The 19,925-nt window shown below is 42.0% G+C and overlaps 1 protein-coding gene across 5 annotated transcripts in view; it reads right to left on the bottom strand.

Annotated features, from left to right (window-relative positions):
- Positions 1–6,351: 6,351 nt before the first annotated feature.
- Positions 6,352–19,925, bottom strand: part of CRPPA (CDP-L-ribitol pyrophosphorylase A) — a 136,421-nt gene continuing 122,847 nt past the window's right edge. For 3 of the 5 annotated variants that reach the window (XM_074900354.1, XM_074900353.1, XM_074900356.1), the window contains one exon: positions 6,352–8,962. In XM_074900354.1, coding sequence (XP_074756455.1) covers positions 8,858–8,962 — 105 coding nt within the window. In that variant the 3' untranslated portion in view covers positions 6,352–8,857. The remainder of the gene's footprint in view (positions 8,963–19,925) is intronic. The other 2 variants (XM_074900355.1, XR_012633219.1) reach the window with 2 other exon arrangements.

The raw sequence follows: 19,925 nt of genomic DNA on the forward strand, positions 1-19,925 counted from the left end.
GAAGATTCATAATTTGAACACAGAATTGTCCACAACATGCCCATTTGGGCTGTATTTTAGGGTTTTCTGGAAATCTGAAACAAATCTTACTCAGGGTGTGTTTTCAGAGGAATGAAAAAGGTCTGCAAAAACCGCTACCAAGAATCCAGCCTGAGGCAGGTACGTGTTGGCAGGACCAGTCCCAGCAGATAACAAACACTTTGCCGTCCTCCACCCACACACCCAATTAGCATGAATCCCCATTCTTCCATTAACCCACATTCTAAGCATGTTTTCCAGCCTCCTCTTTAAGCTAGTTGCATCTTTATTATTCACATTGTAGTCATTTGGGCTGATGCGGGGATGATGGCTGTAGAGTCCCCCATGCTCAGTGTTTTTTCAGCCCATCTTGGTACCTCAGGTTGTCACTGCTGGGAGTCAGCGAAGATGGAGAGTGAAATATTGGCAGTTCCTCTACCAACAGCAGTGCTTGTTTTTAGTTAACTCGGGGAAGATTTTTGATAAAATATTGATGGACACCACCAGAGGGTGCATTGCTGCCACCGTAATGCCCGTTCTTACACTAAGTAATCATAAGTAACCATGGTGTGGTGTAGCAAGGCTTTGGACAAATCCTGCATCTTCCATTTCTGTGGAGCTGCCTACACAAAGGTGCACAATGAAAAGCCGGATTAACTACCAAAATCAGTGAAGCCAATTGCTTTAAGAGGAAGAAAAAAGAAACAAGGAGAAGTAATATGCCTTTTGTGCTGAGCACTCAAGGCATTTTGCAGCTTTTCTTGAAATATCCATCATAAGAGTACTTCTTTGATCTGCTGCAAGCAGCCACTCCCAGAAGGTGTGAGAGACACCTTGTTTCCTTCCTTTTCTTATCCTGACCTACCGGTCTGGAATGCAGTTCACCTCTGAGCATTTTCAGAGGTATCATTTTCAGAGAGTCTTGCATGTCACAACACATAAACCGGGGCTTACTTCACTGCTTACAAAGCCTGCACATGACAGCCAAACAGAGAAGCCACATACTGTGCCTGACCCTCCTGTGCTTCACCTACATATATACACTTTTGTCTGCAGAAGGGGCATAACAGTGTTAGAATAACAAATATTCATCCCTCCCTTAACATAGGCAGGACCGGAGACTGCAAAGTTAAAAAACTAGTGCCCCACAGTGCAGCTGAGCAGCAGTTTAGGCTGATCTATACCTGTATTGCTGCAGCTTTACATGTTCCCAGCACATCCCTCTGCAACAGGAATCATGACATCCCTCATGAGAGGGACAAAACACAGTGTCCAGAAGAGGCCAAGACTTTTTCTAGTCCTGCAGACTAACTTAAACCAAGAACAAAATCATCCTTTTAGGCTTACTGTGCTGTCACTGGATTCAGAGTGAGTCTTCAAAGAGCTTTTTTAAACTCTGAATTGCCCTTTAGAAGTGCCTCTATAACCCCCATGTACCATAGGCCTGTGGGTGCTGAAGCTGGAGTCACAACTAAACTCCAAAACATACTTGGCATTAATCAAGACCGTAATGTTCCCTCTCCAACGGCAAGGGAGTTGAGCACAGCATAAATACACACTTAAAACTGCAGCACAATAAAAATAATAATAATAAAACCCCAGCATAACCAGCATGGTTATGTGTGAATTCGCTGAAGATGGCCGGAGGGAGGAGATGCCACGCATTCTTGAGCGCACTGCAAGGAACTTTCAGTTCCATTGACTTCAATGGGGCTTCAATCAGGCTGTGTCTCTGCTGTGGAAAGGAACTGCTTAACACAGCATCGTGGGGTTCCTCGTTTTTTGTCTCTGAGCAACTCCTGGCAAAGCCACTGGTTAGTAAGTGAAAACACACTTTTTCCAGTCACCAGAACTGCAAGCTATACCTGGATTTGGCTTCTCTTTTCTTTCACTTTTCATTGTTGCTATGATTCTGATAGATTTGCAAATCTGGCTCCTTGACTAGGTGCTGACTTTACAAACCCAAGTTCAGCTGCTGAAGCAGGGGAAGTGGGGGGGCCTGACCTTGGAGTGGAGGACTACGCCTTCAGTGGGGTGGCTCTGCTTGCAGCTCGACTCCAGCTAATAAGCGGCATTCAGTGTCAGCCCAGCAGCTGCCATGCAGGAGGTCTGTCCCTTCGGGCAGCTGCTGCTCATCTGCCTGCAGCTGGCAGCGGAAGTGACATCTGTTCTCGGTCCCAGCTGTGAGCAGCATGGAGGTGCCAAAGCCTAAACGCCTCAGTTCTCAATCCAGGAGCGAAGAAGGGTTTCTGATGCCAGACCACGGCCTGGCTTGCAGGGGAAGCAAGGGGGGGGGGGGGGATTGTCTTCTTCGACGATGGTGGGCTGGGAGGAATGGAAAGAGAGTGACAAATAGGGAGAGAAAGAACAAGTAACAGAAATAAGGGAAAGGATGGGAGAAGAGCACGGAAAAAGACAAAAATGGCTGAAATGGAAAGGAAGCATGAAACTTGAAGTGACAGGACCAGTCTGAGGCAAGGAGACAAAAGGAAGGATACAGAGTAATGAAAGTAGCAACAAATAACTATCCAAGGAAGGTGATTATCTAAAATGGCTGATGAATACGGAAACACCTCATTGAGCTGCCATCTCAGGCACTACTGAGCCTGGAAGGCTTTCATGCCCACAGCCCTTAGCGTATCATGCCATTCAAGGTGTCTCTGCTGCAGATTTTGCCATCTGGAGGAGCTCTGGTGTTCTCTCTTGCCTCCTTGCTTCTCCATCTTATTTAAATTCACAGCACTTTTTCCTTGTCCAAGTCTCTCACTCTCTCATTTATCTTTGTGTTATAATTCACTGTTGTGGCATTTTAACTGAATTATAATTTCAGCTTCTGAGACAGGAATATGTGCAAGATGAAGGACAAGATCTGTTTCAATATAAAGATTGAAAAGAAAACTTAAATTAACCTGGGAATAAATGTATTAAGAAATGCCACTTTGCTACACAGGTTGGTGTATGCAAGCTAAGTATGTTCTATCATAAATGTATTTTCACAGTTGGGACTGTTTCCTCAGCACAGGCGACAAAATTGTGTTTTTCAGATCTCAAAACTGATTGAGTATTCCTGGAAGAAATAACCAAGGAAAATGTATATTCAACAAGTGCTTTACAGCCCTGTCAATCAAAATCAACTTACACTGGGAAAAATGCAGTGTCAGTGACTGCTTCTTTCCCTTGGTGCTTGCCAGAAGCACAGTACAAACTGAATTGTGGCAAACAACCCAGCTGAGGGATGGGCCAAGGGAGATAGACATCATAAAAACTTACCAGTCTGAAGCTGAAAATACAGGCATTGGGGACACAATGGTTTGAGCCTGTTTTGATACTTTGCCTTGGTATCTTACTGTAGGCAGCCAGAGTGGGCCATCAGTCATCAAACTGGGTGCCATTACAAATTATTCAAAACCAGGTGCAAAAGATTGGATTGATTGAGTTGGGCAGGAATAATGAAAGGAGTTTGTTAGTTTCTGAGAATTCAGCCCTTCGAGATTGGCTTTAAATAATGTAGTTAAAGTTCTTTTTATATCATAATTATGTATTTCTATAAGATAAAGATAAGATATATATTTATATCTTAGTATTTCATAACAGATTTTACCAGTGGGAGCCCTTAAAGATGTTATTGTTTTTACAAGTCTCAGCAGCTCTCTGTTTCAGTGAGAATTAGTTGTGGTTTTAATAAGTGATCTTTGAAACAAACAAGAGGAAATTCCTCTGAATACCATTCTTTCACTACCTCCACAAAGAGAAAAATCGACTGTCTAATAAACTATGCATCTGAATTAATCAATCTAATAACTAAATACATATTTTTTTTTTTTTCCAGTCAGACAGGAATAAGGCTAGTGCATCTGTCATATGGACCAGAGAGAATAATCAGAAAGCTTAAAAACCATAAGGTCAAGGCACTACTAATACTGTGATGGGTCAATTCATCCTATAACACACAGTTTTCTCAACTACCAACCATTTATATGTCCCAGTCATCAGAATAGTCACACTGGGCCAGGTTAAAGGTAGCTCTTGCCCAGAAGTCTGGCTCCTACAGGAACACTGTTAACATGAGACTATTCCTGAACCCCAAAACCTTCCTTAACGGGAACAAAGGGAAACATGTCTGTACATCTTGGTGGCTGCTTGATAAGAAGAACTATCATTTTTCAGATCAGAATTTATGGATGAAGGAGATAAGACTTAAAAAAACTTTTATATGTCCGGAAGTAAATGTGCTTTTCTGCAGAAATAAAACCTCAACAAAGAGCAGTGACCAGTAGCAAGTGTCTGAGACAGGGAGAACAGCACAAACAAACAATGACCCTTCTCTGGTAAAGTGATCTATAGACAGGAAAAGTTGCTGTATGATCAGAAAGTACTAAGCAGTAATTGGGAAACTTAAGTGTCTTTGGAAGCTGATGTTTGCATGGCACCTGAACAGCATTGTGGAGATGATGAAGCTCTGGCGTCACACAGAAATACAAATCTGAATGTACCAAAAGCTTCAAGGCATCCAGACACACTTTTTGTTCTGCAGCCTATCTTAGTTATCAAGATGATCTAAAAGCTTCATTGTGATGTTTTAAAGTCAACTAGGGTTACGCCACTGATTACAATAGGGTCACATCTCAATTTGTTTCTCTTTGCTGTCTGGTTTGGTTTTGGGGTTGGTTTTTTTTTGTTTCTTTTTAATTCCATCATCTTCTATCCTTTTTATTATTTCACCCTTTTTTTAGAGAACCATCAAACCATCTGTTTCAAGCTAGGTAGCCAAGAAAACTGAAGAAAAAGAGATCGCAACTAGAAATTCTTCTGCCAACTGATCTAAGACAAATGACATAATTTAGTTTTCAGATTTTGCATGAAGTGGGTTGGTTTCAATATACAAATCTAATTCACTCAACTTTGCAGTCATCATAGAATCACAGAATGGTTTGGGTTGGAAGAGACCTTAAAGAGCACCTAGTTCCAACCCCCCTGCCATGGGCAGGGACACCTTCCACTAGCCCAGGTTGCTCAAAGCCCCGTCCAACCTGGCCTTGAACACTGCCAGGGAGGGGGCAGCCACAGTTGCTCTGGGCAACCTGTGCCAGTGTCTCACTGCCCTCACAGGAAAGGAATTCTTCCTCATATCTAATCTAAATCTGCCCTCTTTCAGTTTAAAACTGTTACTCCTCATCCTATCCCTACCTTCCCTGATACAGATCCCTTCTCATCTTTCCTGAAGCCCCCTTTAAGTACTGTAAGGCCACTACAAAGTCTCCCTGGAGCCTTCTCCAGGCTGAACAACCCCAACTCTCTTGGCCTTTCCTCCTAAGGGAGATGTTCCAGGTCACTGATCATCTTCGTGACCTCCTCTGGACCTGCTCAAGCAGGTCCATGTCCTTCTTATGTTGGGGGCCCCAGAGCTGGACACAGCGCTCCAGGTGGGATCTCATGAGAGTGAAGTAGAGGAGGAGAGTCACATCCCTTGACCTGCTGGCCACACTTCTCTTGATGCAGCCCGGATACAGTTGGCTTTCTGGGCTGTGGGTGCACATTGCTGGCTCATAGTCAGTTTTCCATCCACTAATACCCCCAAGCCCTTCTCCGCAGGGCTGCTCCCAATCCACTCATAGCCCAGCCTGTATTTGTGCTTGGGATTGCCCCGACCCATGTGCAGGACCTTGCACTTGGCCTTGCTGAACTTCATGAGATTCACACGGTCCCACCTCTCCATCCTGTCCAGGTCCCTCTGGATGGCACATCCCTTCCCTCCACCGTGTCGACCGCACCACACAGCTTGGTGTTGTCAGCAAACTTGCTGAGGGTGCACTCAATCCCACTGCCCACGGCACCAACAAAGACGTTAAACAGCGCTGGTCCCAGTACTGACCCCTGAGGAATGCCACTCGTCACTGCTCTCCACCTGGACATCGAGCCATTGACCACAACTCTCTGAGTGTGACCATCCAGCCAATTCCTTATCCATCAAGTGCTCCATCCATCAAATCCACATCTCTCCAATTTAGAGACAAGCATTATGAAAAGCTTTTCAAGGGCAATATTCTATATTCTCTTTTCTGATGAACAATACCCAAGGAATACTAATTAGAGTGCTTGAGGAGTAAGGTAATCAAGACTGGCAGAGTCTGAGCTTTTATTTACTCTGTGTTATCTCTGTCCAAATGTTCAAAGCAATATGGGTGGTGACTGATTCACTACTTAAATTCAAAACAGCATGTGTGTACAAAAGGCTGCCAAGTTTCTCATGTATATTGCTATTTGTGAGAAGTTATGCACAGACAAAAAACAATCAGCTAGTTTCTTAATTTCATTTTATATCTTTATTCCCATTGTAAGTATGAACAATCATCCAAAAGACCATTTAAATTTGGTTTGGATACACAATAGCATTAATCACAGTCCAGTTTCTTTTTCCCTTTTTTTTTTTTACTGCAGTTCTAGTATTTCATGATCTGTTCTAGTAGTTCTGTTGTTGGTATATTTGCTTCCAGCAAAATAGATTTTTCAGTGTTTGTAGATTATTTTAAAATAATCTTTAAAAAAATCCATAATGCAGTGATTAACAGTACATTAATAAAGCTTATTATCTTCCATTTAAGATTAGTACAAAGTATGTTTGATGACCTGAAACTTACTTTTTGTTGTGTGTTGTCTGTTCATTTATTTAAATAAGTTCATAAACAACCATAATATAATCTTTCATTACAAGAGTTCATAGCAGTAACATTTTTAATTGGATTGAAATCCTTTTAATAGAATGAGATAAGTAAAACAACCCTACAAAGTAAAAGTTCTGTTTAAGCATATGGTAAATTACACAGAAATCAATCGTAAGGCAGTATCACAATGTATAAATAAGAGTGGATGGAAAACACGAAGGATTTTCTAAATTCACTTGCTTATTATTTGGGGAAAACACGTCACAGATTATATTTTAGTCTTCAAGAAAAGAAGAATCACAAAATACAGTCAAGAGACATCTTTCATCGTGTTTTTTATAAGCCTGTAGGGTGCATTTCTCCATTAAATTTATCAATGTAAAAGTGAATTCAGAAAACCTGTTTGTGAAAGCTGTCCTGTTAAATTATGAATACCAATAATAAATTCTTTAGTTCCTCATTTATTTGAGTACTCTGCATATGAACAGGCATGAATATATATATATAAATAAAATATACCTATTGTATAGCCAAACACAGAGCTAATATGAATGCTTATGTTGTACTATGTCAGAAAAGGACAAATTATTAATCAAACTAGAGAGGAGAGAGAAGCAAAAAGAAAGCAGATGATGCACAAGAACTTTGTTAGTTGTCTTACGGTGACTTCTGTGTGGAAGAAAACGTGTGCTTTGGATATAGACGTGTTAGCTAACAACTCTCTTTTATCGTGCGATGAAGGAAGTTTGGGAACAACATCAGCTTCTAAAGGGGATTTAAAACAGAGATATAGACCATCAGGTGAAGGAAAATAGGAAGTGGAAGGGGACCAAGCATGCATCATGCTATCCTAAATTTTGTCTGAGCACCAGAGGGAGTGGAACATGGTGGGAATAAGGGGATGAATGCTGGTATCAGAGGGAAACTTGCTGAACCGACAATGCTGTCAGAATAGACTGAATGGGGGACTCACTGGACACTTCTGGTGGGGATACTTCTCTAAGACCTTATTCCAATCGTGGCAGGTATGTAAGACATTAACCTAGCCCCTTCACAAATTGAAGGGGAGCTGGAATTCCTGAGTCTGATGCATAGGGAGGGACAGGTGTTTTCAGGTACTGTCCTCTTCTATTGCTCTTAGTGGTTGTGATACCTTAAGATACTCCACATAATAACCATTCACCATTTCACCTTCCTGTCACAACTTTCCACACTTGAATATCAATGTAACATATATTTGAACTCATAACACTCAGTCCTCTTCACTACTAATTAATACATATGTATGCTAGCCAGTAAGAGATGAAAATTGTATTCTTGTAGATGAACTAACAGAATCTTCCTATTTCTCCATAACCTACAGATTGGGTTGCAAAACATTTTTTTTGGTCTTAACCCTTTTGTCTTCCTTTAAGCATGCATATGCACATAGCATGCACATATGTACATGCATGTGCAAACACAGAGTATGTGTAATACAGTACTCAGTGGAGCTACTGGAACTAGTTCTGAATGATGGTACATGGGCACTGGAAGAAGTGTAGCACTAAGGAGTGTTACAGCCAGAGCATACTGCATCTGGAAAACTGGGGTTTAGCACCTCATTTTCCCCGTGCACATCTCTTCTTAGATTCAACATTACTTTCACTCCATGGAGGACGGGGAGGACATTTCAAACATTGCTTGCAATGTGCATATCTGTTGATGTCAGGAAGGCTACACTGTATAATGAACTATACATTCACTAATAAGTATAGCAGCAATTTTAAAATAATACCATATAAAGAAGTTGAGCTGTGCTTTAGGATTATTTTATCTTAAATAAAATATAATTCATGCAGTCCTAGAGTACAACAACATACATGGCTTAAAGACAATTCTGCATGAATGTTTCGGTGTCTTGTGCACCTTTTTAAGTGATCGGTACCTCACAAAAATATGTCAGTATCATCCTCACAGTATGCACCCAGTGTATCTCAGAATGATTTGTATTTCGTTTTACACTTTATACATAACATCAGACTTGCATTTTAAGTATCAAAAATATGTTGTTAAAAGATCTTAATAATAAATGTCAGAAATTCATAGTTTTCATCAAAGGGTAAAATGATTCAAGACCTTTGGTGAATGGATGATGAAAAAGAAACATTTCCAAAAGTTACATATGATTTATGGTCTTATGCTACCAACAGCTGGCCAATCAGCTCCGGATTTCTGTCCTTTATTAATGCCATGATAAGAGCAGCAGCAGAATTTACTATCTTCTGAAGCACCAAATGGTCCTGGGTCAAAAAAAGGAAGCAGGGAAAACAACATGTTAACAAAAGTGAAAAAGGTAAATATTTAAAATCAATTTTCTAGTATGCAAAATTATCATATGATCATTGAAAAAAAAACCCCAACATTTATTAGTACTTATTAGAAGAACTTCTAAAATTTGTATTTTAAGGTAACACAATTTCATAGTAATATCCATTTTTCAATCTCCATGATGACTTAAATTTTTTTTTTTTTTAAAGGAATATATTGTAACTGCTAATGTCATCTATCCAGAGATCAGAAAAATAGAAGCTTGATTCTGTCACTTGCTTCCTAACTGATTTTTAAAATCTAAAAGGTAGTCAGAATTTTGGGTTTGAAAACATTGGAACAAAATGGAGGATTTAATTGAGTAGCACTGTTAAGGACCTGTAACTTTAAGCACCTACTGAATCCCATCTGTAGTCTACAAACTCCTTAAACTCACAAAAGACATTTAAACACTGGGACTTCAGTAGGTTAGGCTGATCTTTGTATCAAATAACTTAGTCTGGTTTTGATAGGCAAGTATAGAGACCAACACAGGAAGAAGTAATAAAATGAGACTTTGATTCTGTGCTTCTAACTGAGCACTCCAGCTCACATTTGAAAGAGTCCTTTGTCTAATTGCCAAGTTTTCTCAATTGTATTGACTATAAAAGGTTGGCCTCTCGCTACCAGTAACATTTTCATTTGCACACTGGGAAAATATCAATAGGTGTAGCCAGGCAGAGGCACATCCCTAGAGAGAGAAATAGGAAGGAACAATTTCTGTGAAGCAATGGAGAAAAAGGTCTGCAAAACTCTAGGGAGAAACTAGAAGAGTTTCAAGTACAGAAGGGGAGATACAAAGAGAAAGCAAGAGCTCTTGTCCACAGACATGATGGATAAAATTGGAAGCAACAGGCTTAAGGGAACTTAAACTGGGATGTAAGAAGTCAGGAAAGTTGTTTTAACCTTAAGGACTGATATACAGTGGAACAGTTTATTGGACAGATTAAGGAAACTCAACATTAGGGTCCTGTAACATGAGACCCACATACATGTAAAACAGGATGCAGGAACAGCTCCCTGCCTGAGGCAGGAGGATGGAGCAGTTTGATTCTGTATCTTTTCACCACTATTTTCCTAAGATGCTGCATCAAGGAAGATGTTTAAGAAACTTGGATTAATCGAGAAGGATGAACTGGTTTCAACAACTTATACAAAAACATAACATTAAAACCTTCTTTTTAAGGAATAAGGCTACTGCTGAAGGGACCTACCTACGGAGATAGCACAGAAGGGAGCTGGAGACTGAAAAGTTGGGGTTGAGGAAAAACTGAAAGGGGAAAGGTGGCCGTGGAACACTCTCCATGTTGGAGTGGTTCCAGAGAAGGGCCACAGAAAATTATTAGAGGGCTGGAGCACCTCCCCCATGAGGACAGGCTGAGAGTTGGGGTTGTTCAGCCTGGAGAAGAGAAGGCTCCAGGGAGAAATTACAGTGCCTTCCAGTACTTAAAGGGGGCTTTTAATAAGGATGGTGACAGACCTTTTAGTAGAGCCTGTAGCAATAGGACAAGGGGTAATGGCTTTAAACAAAAAGAGGGTAGATTTAGACTACATATAAGGAAGAAATATTTTACGATGAGGGTGGTGAAGCACTGGAACAGGTTGCCCAGAGAGGTGGCAGATTCCCATCCCTGGAAACATTCAAGGTCAGGTTGGACGGGTCTCTGAGCAGCCTGATCTAGTTGAAGATGTCCCTGCTCATTGCAGGGAGGGTTGGACCAGATGACCTTTAAAGGTCACTTCCAACCTATTATTCTATGATAATGCTCTTATTAACTTTGTGCTTTAAGTAAATGACAGGAAACAAACCAGAGAGGTAACTGGATAGAATTAGAAATAGCTAGATTATACCTGATTCTCTTATCATTCATGGAAGAATGATATTTCTATTTGACTAGAGTTTTGTCCTAAAAAATCACCAAATAAGTAAGGTGTTACAATTTGTAATCCCCCCAAAAGATTACATTCCTCAGAAATTTATGTTCTATATTCTAATAGGCAGTAAAATTATTTATTAGTGTTCTAAAAAATTGTCATAGAGCAAAAATGTTCACTACAGCTGTGTCTTGCTGTTTACTGAGTGACACCTCCCATTCAGTTAAGCAAGGAGTGCCGAACTGTACTCAGGCCCTGCTCCTCCAGTACCTTTTGTCATGGACCGAGGGTGCAAAGAGGAACTCAGAATCCACTACTCCAATTTGGTAGGGGTTTCACTCCCTCACTTCCCATGGGATTAAATTGCTGTATAATGTACAAGGAGAGCAGATGTCATGTGCATACACCCACTCAGACCGCAAACACTGCAGTCACTTTCAAGATCTAGCAACACATCGCTTGCTGTGCAGCAATGCCAATCTCTTTGCAGCCCTCATGACTTTTTGTTCAGTTTGTCTCAAGAAGCACTTCACAATTACAGACACTGTTTTCCAAATGGGCTTCCATCCATATCTGAAGTTGGCTGGAGATGTATATTTTTTTTTCTCATTGCACAAAAAAGAAATAAAATACACCTGGCCAGGAATGCTCTTAATGTTTCTCCCAATAAATCTTTCCACATCCTCTGTTGGTTACTGGATTCAGTACACATTCCTTTGCAGTAATAAATTATTTAAGTTTTTGAACATAAAAGGAAGAAAGAGGAAGAAATTTAACTTTCACAGGAGAGATTGAAAGTGACACTCTAAGATTCCTTTAGACTGAAAAAAAGCTTTTTCTAAAGCTAAACCTAAGGCTTTAGTGCTAATTTCCATGTTCTGAAGGAAAGACATGCAAAAATTATGAGTAGTATTTGTAACGCAGGCAATGCGGCACAGTAACGTGTACGGAAACCTGCATGCAAAAGCGGTCTATAAATCACACTGAAAATGGTTGGGGGATTGCAATTTGTTCAAAAAGAGAAACACAAAAAAGTAAGCAGCACAAATTCAAATGCATTTGAAAGTTTTACAATTGCTTCACTTCTAATAATCTTATTATTAATACTATTATTATAACTATTCAGGAAGCCTACTGGTTCCTGCCTTTCTTAGAATTAATCAATACAATGGCAGGAACAATGTCAGACAGAATTAGCCCCTGTGCAGGCCTGGTTCCTGTAAGTCTGTTTTTTGGAAATAACTAGAAGTGTATTGTTTTAAGTGAATACACATTTTCTTATTTAAGATAACAAATGTAATAGAAAAGATATTCTTAATTTTATACAGTTACAGTTGATGGTTAAATGACATTGTGAGGCATGTACTGAAGCTTTCAACAGGGCAATCCTTTAAAGTATTTATCATAGCGGTTACTAATTTTTAGATCTATGCTGTTGTTCCTTCCCAGTAACCCCGTCTCAGTTTGATCTCAGGGTCACCTATTCATTGAACAGTGCCCAGCACCTGGGCCTACGAGCCAGCCTCTGAGTACAGGAGACATCAGTGCCACAGAGGTCAAGTATGCGCCAGTTTTAACTTGCTTTATTCTCACAGCCACGGTCTTACTGGAAAGAGGTAGTAAATAACATGAAGAACTGGACTCTTCCAGGAATTTCAAAATCATTGTATATCCTGTATCTTTCTGAGAATCAAAACTCACTCTTATGCTAGGAACCATTATTGTAGTATCTGAAGGTCATAGCCTGTGCATAATTTATAACTTTTGTTGATCATTTCCAGTTCTTTATTATCACGAAAAAGAGAACAGAAAAAGAAAGTCTATCAACTTGAAGAGAACACATTGTTCAAAGTGTAGGCCTAACGCTGGTTAATGGTTAAGTTATATCTTAAGTATTCTTTCCTCTCCTCTGAACCCTCCTGGGAATTTATTTCATTTTAGGCCACTATTGTGCATGTAAGTGGGTATTTTCAATGTGCCATGATGACACATAGCTTTTTCCTAAGTAGTTATATGTAATTTGGATACCAGCAGTGTTTATGAAGAATATTAAGAAGAGTTAAAATAACAGAATTCAACAACAACTCAGAAAAGAATCTTGTGGGTCTTTATTAATTTAAAGTTAAACAAATAAGTGAACACTTCAAGTCCCCTGGCTATACCTTTAAAACACCCATGTTTCTGATGCTGCAATGTTGTTTCTGGCAACAGTGCTGATTACAGCTGATAGTGCCTACAGGGAGGCTTCAGTAAGGATGCCAGGACAAATTTAAGCTACCACACCTAACTCCATTGCACATACAGGCCTCCGATCCTCTTTCACATTCAATGGCATAGCACTAAATCTTTCAAAAATCTCATTATTAGTTGCAGGAAGTCAAATAATCAAGCAGAACCAGGTCTTCACATGTCTAATTGCCTGACGTGTTTGCATATATTGTAACCACGATAAAAAACAGGATATAAGAACAGGATGATCAATACAAATTCTCATGTAGCCCACAAGAGCTCTCGCACGTTATTGCCCACCCACTGCTCAGTGTTACAAATTCCAAGCAGAGAACATACTTCAGCATGCTAGTCAGTGAGTGCACATCCATTCATGTGCTGGATGGATTAAACATGAATAGTTCTTTTCCTCATCAACGAAATCCTTAAAAAAGACCATGACCTTTAAATAAGACTCGGAGGCAGTTGACTTTAATGGATTAATGACTGAAGTTCCACATGATCAACTGGTGTGCCATGATCCCCCCCTTAAACCATTGTGATATTCACTGTCTATTCATTTCATCCAGTTGACTTAAATGAGTCTCTTGTAAAAAAGAAAAAACAAAACCCCCTAACATTTCTTGGCCGTTAATAAATAGAATTTTTTATTGTTTGAACAGATGATTAACTACATTTATAAGCTAAAAACAAAACTTTTACCACTTTATATTTATGTACTTTGGAAAAGAAAGTACTCAGAAACACTGCCAACCTTATAAACCATAAATCCACATAACAGCACTTTGATTCCAAAAAAAAAAAAAAAGATCCACTTTGTCTGTTATTAAGTAGTAAAAATATTCAAACATAACCATATTGTGTGATGGTTGTAACTCAGAATTTATTTGATGTAGAGTTACTGACTGTAGGGGTTTTCTGGTCTGCAGAATAAGACTGGGAATGGATACAGGGACAGAGTTAAAATTGTATTTGTAATATGCAATCTGATATTTTACAAATGTGCATTTATTTAAGAAACTGTGAGGATATCTGAATATTTACTGACGTTCCCCTAACAATTCATTTCCTTGCTTCAATCTGTTTAGGATTTTTTTTTTTTTCCCCCGGCTGGAACTTCACATACATGCATTTCAATTTATATATGTACTAGTTCAGTTTAAGTATAGCTTGAAAAACACACACACTGCCCATTACAACTCAAAAAAAATGCCTCTGCAGGTTTTACCTCTGCCTTGTATTGCATCCCTCCAGAAGAATAGAACAGCTGTGATCCATTATTTGCACTCTGTTTTGCTGTAATATTATTTGACTCTCCATTTAATACAGTTTTAAAAAACGAATTGCAATGTTAGTCCTGATTATATGGCTGATGGGAAATCTGAAAACATGATTTAAAGATGCTGCTAAACTTAGGGAACATGTATTAATACATTTGTACCAGGAACAGAAAGGGTGCCAGGGCATGAGCTGGCATGCCCCTGCCCTTGCTGTTCCATTGTAAGCCCGCTCCCTGGCACAATTTTGGCTCCCGCCAGCTAACATGTTCCCAGACAATGGCTGGGCATGGTTCACGGGACAGTGCAGGCCAGGGACTGCTCCTAAGGGACAGTGTGAATGAGGCCACCCTCTTTTGGGAAAATGAGAGTTTAGCCATATGGACACGAGGCATGCTGCGCTTTTTAGCCAGAGGACAAGAGAACCATCCCTGGCCTGTTTTACTCACCAGTATAGATGCAGCCTAAGTATTTCTGGGAAGTGACAGTTGTGCCTTTCTTTCCTTACCCAAACGCATCAGGAATACATAGAACAACAATCAAATAATCCCCCCCAAAATGAGGCACAAATCCCATATAGCTACCACATAAACAGTCATTTAAAAAGAGATTAACTGCTCTATGCACACTTTCCCCACGAAAACAGAGGAGAGAGGGCTGGCCCACACCACAAGACAGCACTCGTGCTTGTATGGGGTTTGCATGGCAAAGTTTTGGTAGCAGGGGGCCTACAGGGGTGGCTTCTGTGAGAAGCTGCTAGAAGCTTCCCCTGTGCCTGACAGAGCCGCTGCTGGCCAAGGCTGAGCCCATCAGCCACAGTGGTAGCGCCTCTAGGGTAACATATTTAAGAAAGGAGAAAAAAAAAACCCTCTGACAACAGCAGCTGAGAGAGGCGTGAGAATATGTGAGCAGCAGCCCTGCAGACACCAAGGTCGGTGAAGAAGGAGGGGAGGAGGTGCTCTGGGTGCTGGAGCAGAGACTCCCCTGCAGCCCATGATGAAGACCCTGGCGAGGCAGCTGTGCCCTGCACCCATGGAGGGTAACGGTGGAGCAGATCTCCACCTGCAGCCCGGGGAGGGCCCCACGCTGGAGCAGGGGGGTGAGCCCAAAGGGGGCTGGGACCCCGTGGGGAGCCCACGCTGGAGCAGGCTCCTGGCAGGACCTGTGGCCCCGTGGAGAGAGGAGCCCACGCTGGGGCAGGTTTGCTGGCAGGACTTGGACAATGTGGGGGACCCATGCTGGAGCAGCCTGTTCCTGAGGGACTGCACCCCGTGGGAGGGACCCACGCTGGAGCAGTTCATGAAGAACTGCAGCCCATGGGAAGGACTCATGTTGGCATTCATAGAGGACTGTCTCCTGTGGGAGGGACCCCACACTGAAGCAGGGGAAGAGCGTGAGAAGTCTTCCCCGAGGAGGAGAGCAGAAGAAACATGTGATGAACTAACCACAACCCCCATTCTCCATTCTCCTGTGCAGCTGGGAGGGAGGAGGTAGAGAAACTGGGTGTACAGTTAAGCCCGGGAAGAAGGGAGGGGTGGGGGAAAGGTATTTTAAGATTGATTTCTCATTACCCTACTCTGATTTGACAATAAGTTAAGCTACTTTTCTCAAGTTGAGTCTGTTTATCCTGTGACGGTAATCAGTGAATGATCTCTCCCGGTCCTTCTCTCCACCCACAATCCCTTCATTTATTCTCTCTCCCCTGTCCAGCTGAGGAGGGGGAGTGATAGAGCAGCTCTGGTGGGCACGTGGTGTCCAGCCAAGGTCAACACAACACAGTCCTTTTTGGTATCCAATGTGGGGCTCAAGGAATTCGAGATAAGGATAGTAATTGGAGAGGTAAAAGGCAAAACATGGACTAAACAATGTTAAGAGAGAGATTAATTGTGGGAAATTTTGTTCAAGTCTGGTGAAGGGATGAGGGGTGGACTGTGTGTAAATTGTGCACTTCCATTTCGTGTTGTGATGATGTTGGTTTGATTTTGGTGTGGGGAATTATTTTTTGTTGATGTGAGTGAAGTTTGTGAAGACTGTGTGATGAATGTGGATTTTAATGATAATTCTTAAATATGTGATTCTTGAAGGGGTTTACCTTTACCCAAGGCAGGAACAACCTAGACTGTCTCCCCTAGCATATTTTTAATGCACACTACAGGGACTTTATCCCCATCTAAAGTATGTAGGAGGTTTGATTGGACAGGGCCAGCTTGACTGGCAGATCCTCTGGTATTGACTAACCAGGTGGCTTTTGCTAAATGTGTATCCCAATGCCTGAAAGTTCCACCACCCATTGCTCTCAGTGTAGTTTACAGCAACCCCTTGTACCACTCAATTTTCCCAAAGGCTTGTACATGATAGGGGATGTGATACACCCGCTCAATGCCATGGTCTTTGGCCAAGTGTCCATGACATTATTTTGGGAATGAGTCCCATTATCTGACTCAGTGCCTTCTGGGGTGCCATGCCACCACAAGACTTGCTTTTCAAGGCCCAGATTAGTGTTCTGGGCAGTGGCATGGGACACGGCCTATGTTTCCAACCATCTGGTGGTTGCTTCAACCCTTGTGAGCACACAGCATTTGCCATGCCAGGTTTGTGGGAGCATGATATATATAATCAATCTGCCAGACCTCCCCATATCTATATTTTCACCACCATACTCCATACGAAAGAGTTTGGCTTGCTTGATTGTAGCATGTGGTTCACATTCATGGGTAACCTGTGCAACAGTGTCCACGGCTAAGTCCACCCCTTGATCACAAGCCCATCTGTATGTTGCATCCCTTCCCTAATGGCTTCAGGAGTCATGGGCCCAGTGAGCCGTAAATTTCTTACGCTTATGTTGCCAGTCCAGATCCACTTGATCCACCTTAATCTTAGCAGCCTGATCCACCTGCTCGTTGTTTTAATGTTCTTCAGTGGCCCAGCTCTTGGGTACATGAGCATCTACCGACGTACTTTCACAACCAGGTTCTCTACCCGAGCAGCAATATCTTGCCACAATTCGGCAGCCCAGACGGGTTGCCTCTGTGCTGCCAGTTGCTCCATTTCCACTGCTGTAACCACCCCACAGGGCATTTGCCACCATCCATGTCATGGTGTAGAGACAGAGCACTGGCCACCTTTCTCACCCAACAATATTTATGGCCAGCTGGACAGCTTTCACTTCTGCAGACTGACTCAATTCACCTTCTCCTTCATCAACTTCTGTGATCCATTGTGTGGAGCTCCACACAACAGCCTTCCACCTTTGATGTTTTCCTACAATGTGACAGGACCTGTTGGTAAACAGGGCATATCACTTCTCATTATTTGGTAGTTTATTATATGGTGGGGACTCTTCAGCATGCAGTACCTCTTCCTCTGGTGACATTCCAAAATCTTTATCTTCTGGCCAACTTATGATCATTTCCAGTATTTCTAGACTGCTCTAGGGCTCCCTATTTGATCCCACTGTGTGATCAGTGTGACCCACTTACTCCATATGGCATCAGTTGCACAGTGTGTAGAGGGGACGCTCCCTTTGAACATCCATCCCAGCACTGGCAGTCGGGGTGCCAGGAGGAGCTGTGCTTCAGTACAAACCACTTCTGAGGCAGCTCAAACTCCTTCATATGCTGCCAGTATCTCTTTTTCGGTTGGAATATAGTGGGCTTCAGATCCTCTATATCCCTTGGGTCTCCCCTGGTGCTCTCTGCCGGAGACTCCAGGTATGGCCATTCTTCCCGTCTGTGGTGTAGAGCACATTTTTAACATCTTGTCCTGCCCAAACCAGCCCAAGGGCTACTTCATGAACTATTTCCTATTTAATTTGTTCAAAGGCTTGTTGTTGCTCAGGGCCCCATGTAAAATCATTCTTTTTTCAGGTCACTTGGTAGAGAGGGTTTACAATCTCACTGTAATTTGGAATATGCTTTCCTCAGAAACCCACAGCACCTAAGAAAGCTTGTGTTTCTTTTTTTGCTAGTCAGTGGGGATGTAGTTATTATTTTATTAATCACATCCATTAGAATCTGAGAACATCCATCTTGCCATTTTATTCCTAAAAATTGAATCTCCTGTGAAGATTCCTTGACCTTACTTCACTTCATGGTGAAACTAGCTCTCAGAAGGATTTGGATTATTTTCTCTCCTTTCTCAAAAACTTCTTCTGCTTTATTAGCCCATACAATGATGTCACCAATGTACTGCAGGTGTTCCGGGGTTTCCCTGCTCCAGTGCAGTCTGGATTAGTCCATGGCAAGTGGTGGGGCTGTGTTTCCACCCCTGCAGTAGTCAGTTCCAGGTGTACTGGACACCCCTCCAGGCAAAGGCAAACTGTGGCCTGCATTCTGCTGCCAGAGGGATGGAGAAAAATGCACTGGCAATATCAATCGTGGCGTACCACTTGGCTGCCTTCGACTCCCGCTCATACTGAAGTTCTAGCATGTCTGGCACGGCAGCGCTCAGCGGTGGCGTGACTTCATTCAGGCCACGATAGTCTACTCTTAATCTTCACTCTCCATTAGACTTTCACACTGGCCATATGGGGCTGTTAAAAAGTGAGTGAGTCTTGCTGATCAGTCCTTGGCTCTCCAGCTGACGAATCAGTTCATGGATAGCAATTATGCAGTCTCGGTTGGTGTGATATTGCTGTCAGTGCACTGTAGCAGCAGCGACTGACACCTGTTGTTCTTTGACCCTCAGCAATCTCACAGCAGAAGGGTCTTCTGAGAGACCAGGCAAAGCAGTCAGCTGTTTAATTTCTTCCATCTCTAAGGCAGCTATACCAAAAACCTATCAGTACCCTTTTGGGTCCTCAAAATACCCTCTCCTGAGATAATCTATACCAACAATGCACATAGATTCTGGGCCAGTCACAATGGCATGCTTTTGCCACTCATTCCCAGTTAAGCCCACTTCAGCCTTCAATACACTTAGCTGTTGAGAACCCCCTGTCACTCTTCAAATACAAATGGGTTCTGCCCTGTTAAAATATGATGCCATTAGGGGGCATTGGGCAGGAGGAGATGATGAGGCACCAACCGTGAATGAAGTGGCTACCCAACTCCAGCAATTTTACCCTATGGGGCTCAAACCTAAAAAGCCCTAAAAAACCCTAAAAGTCTCATGCTCTACTGACTGAGCCAGCCAGGCACCAAAAAAGGACTGTTGTGCTTTAAACCCGGCCAGCAGCCAAACATCACACAGTCACTTGCTTACCCTCCCCCACCCAGGGAATGGGTAAGAGAATTGGAGGGGTAAAGGTAAGGAGACTCATAGGTTGAGATAAAGCCTGTTTCGTAATTGAAATAAAATAATAATAATAATAATACAAAATACAAGCAGGTAATGCACAATGCAGTTGCTCACTACGCACCAGCCAATGCCCAGCCTATTCCCATCTAGTGATCCCAGAGAAAAGAAGATCCTGATACCACAATCCTGGAAGTGGGAGCCCCAGGTTCCTGGCCAACCCTCATCTATATACTGAGCATGATGTTACATGATATGGAATATTTCATTGGCCAGTTTA

The sequence above is a fragment of the Athene noctua genome, chromosome 2, assembly GCF_965140245.1.
Source record: "Athene noctua chromosome 2, bAthNoc1.hap1.1, whole genome shotgun sequence".
Taxonomy (NCBI): Eukaryota; Metazoa; Chordata; class Aves; order Strigiformes; family Strigidae; genus Athene; species Athene noctua.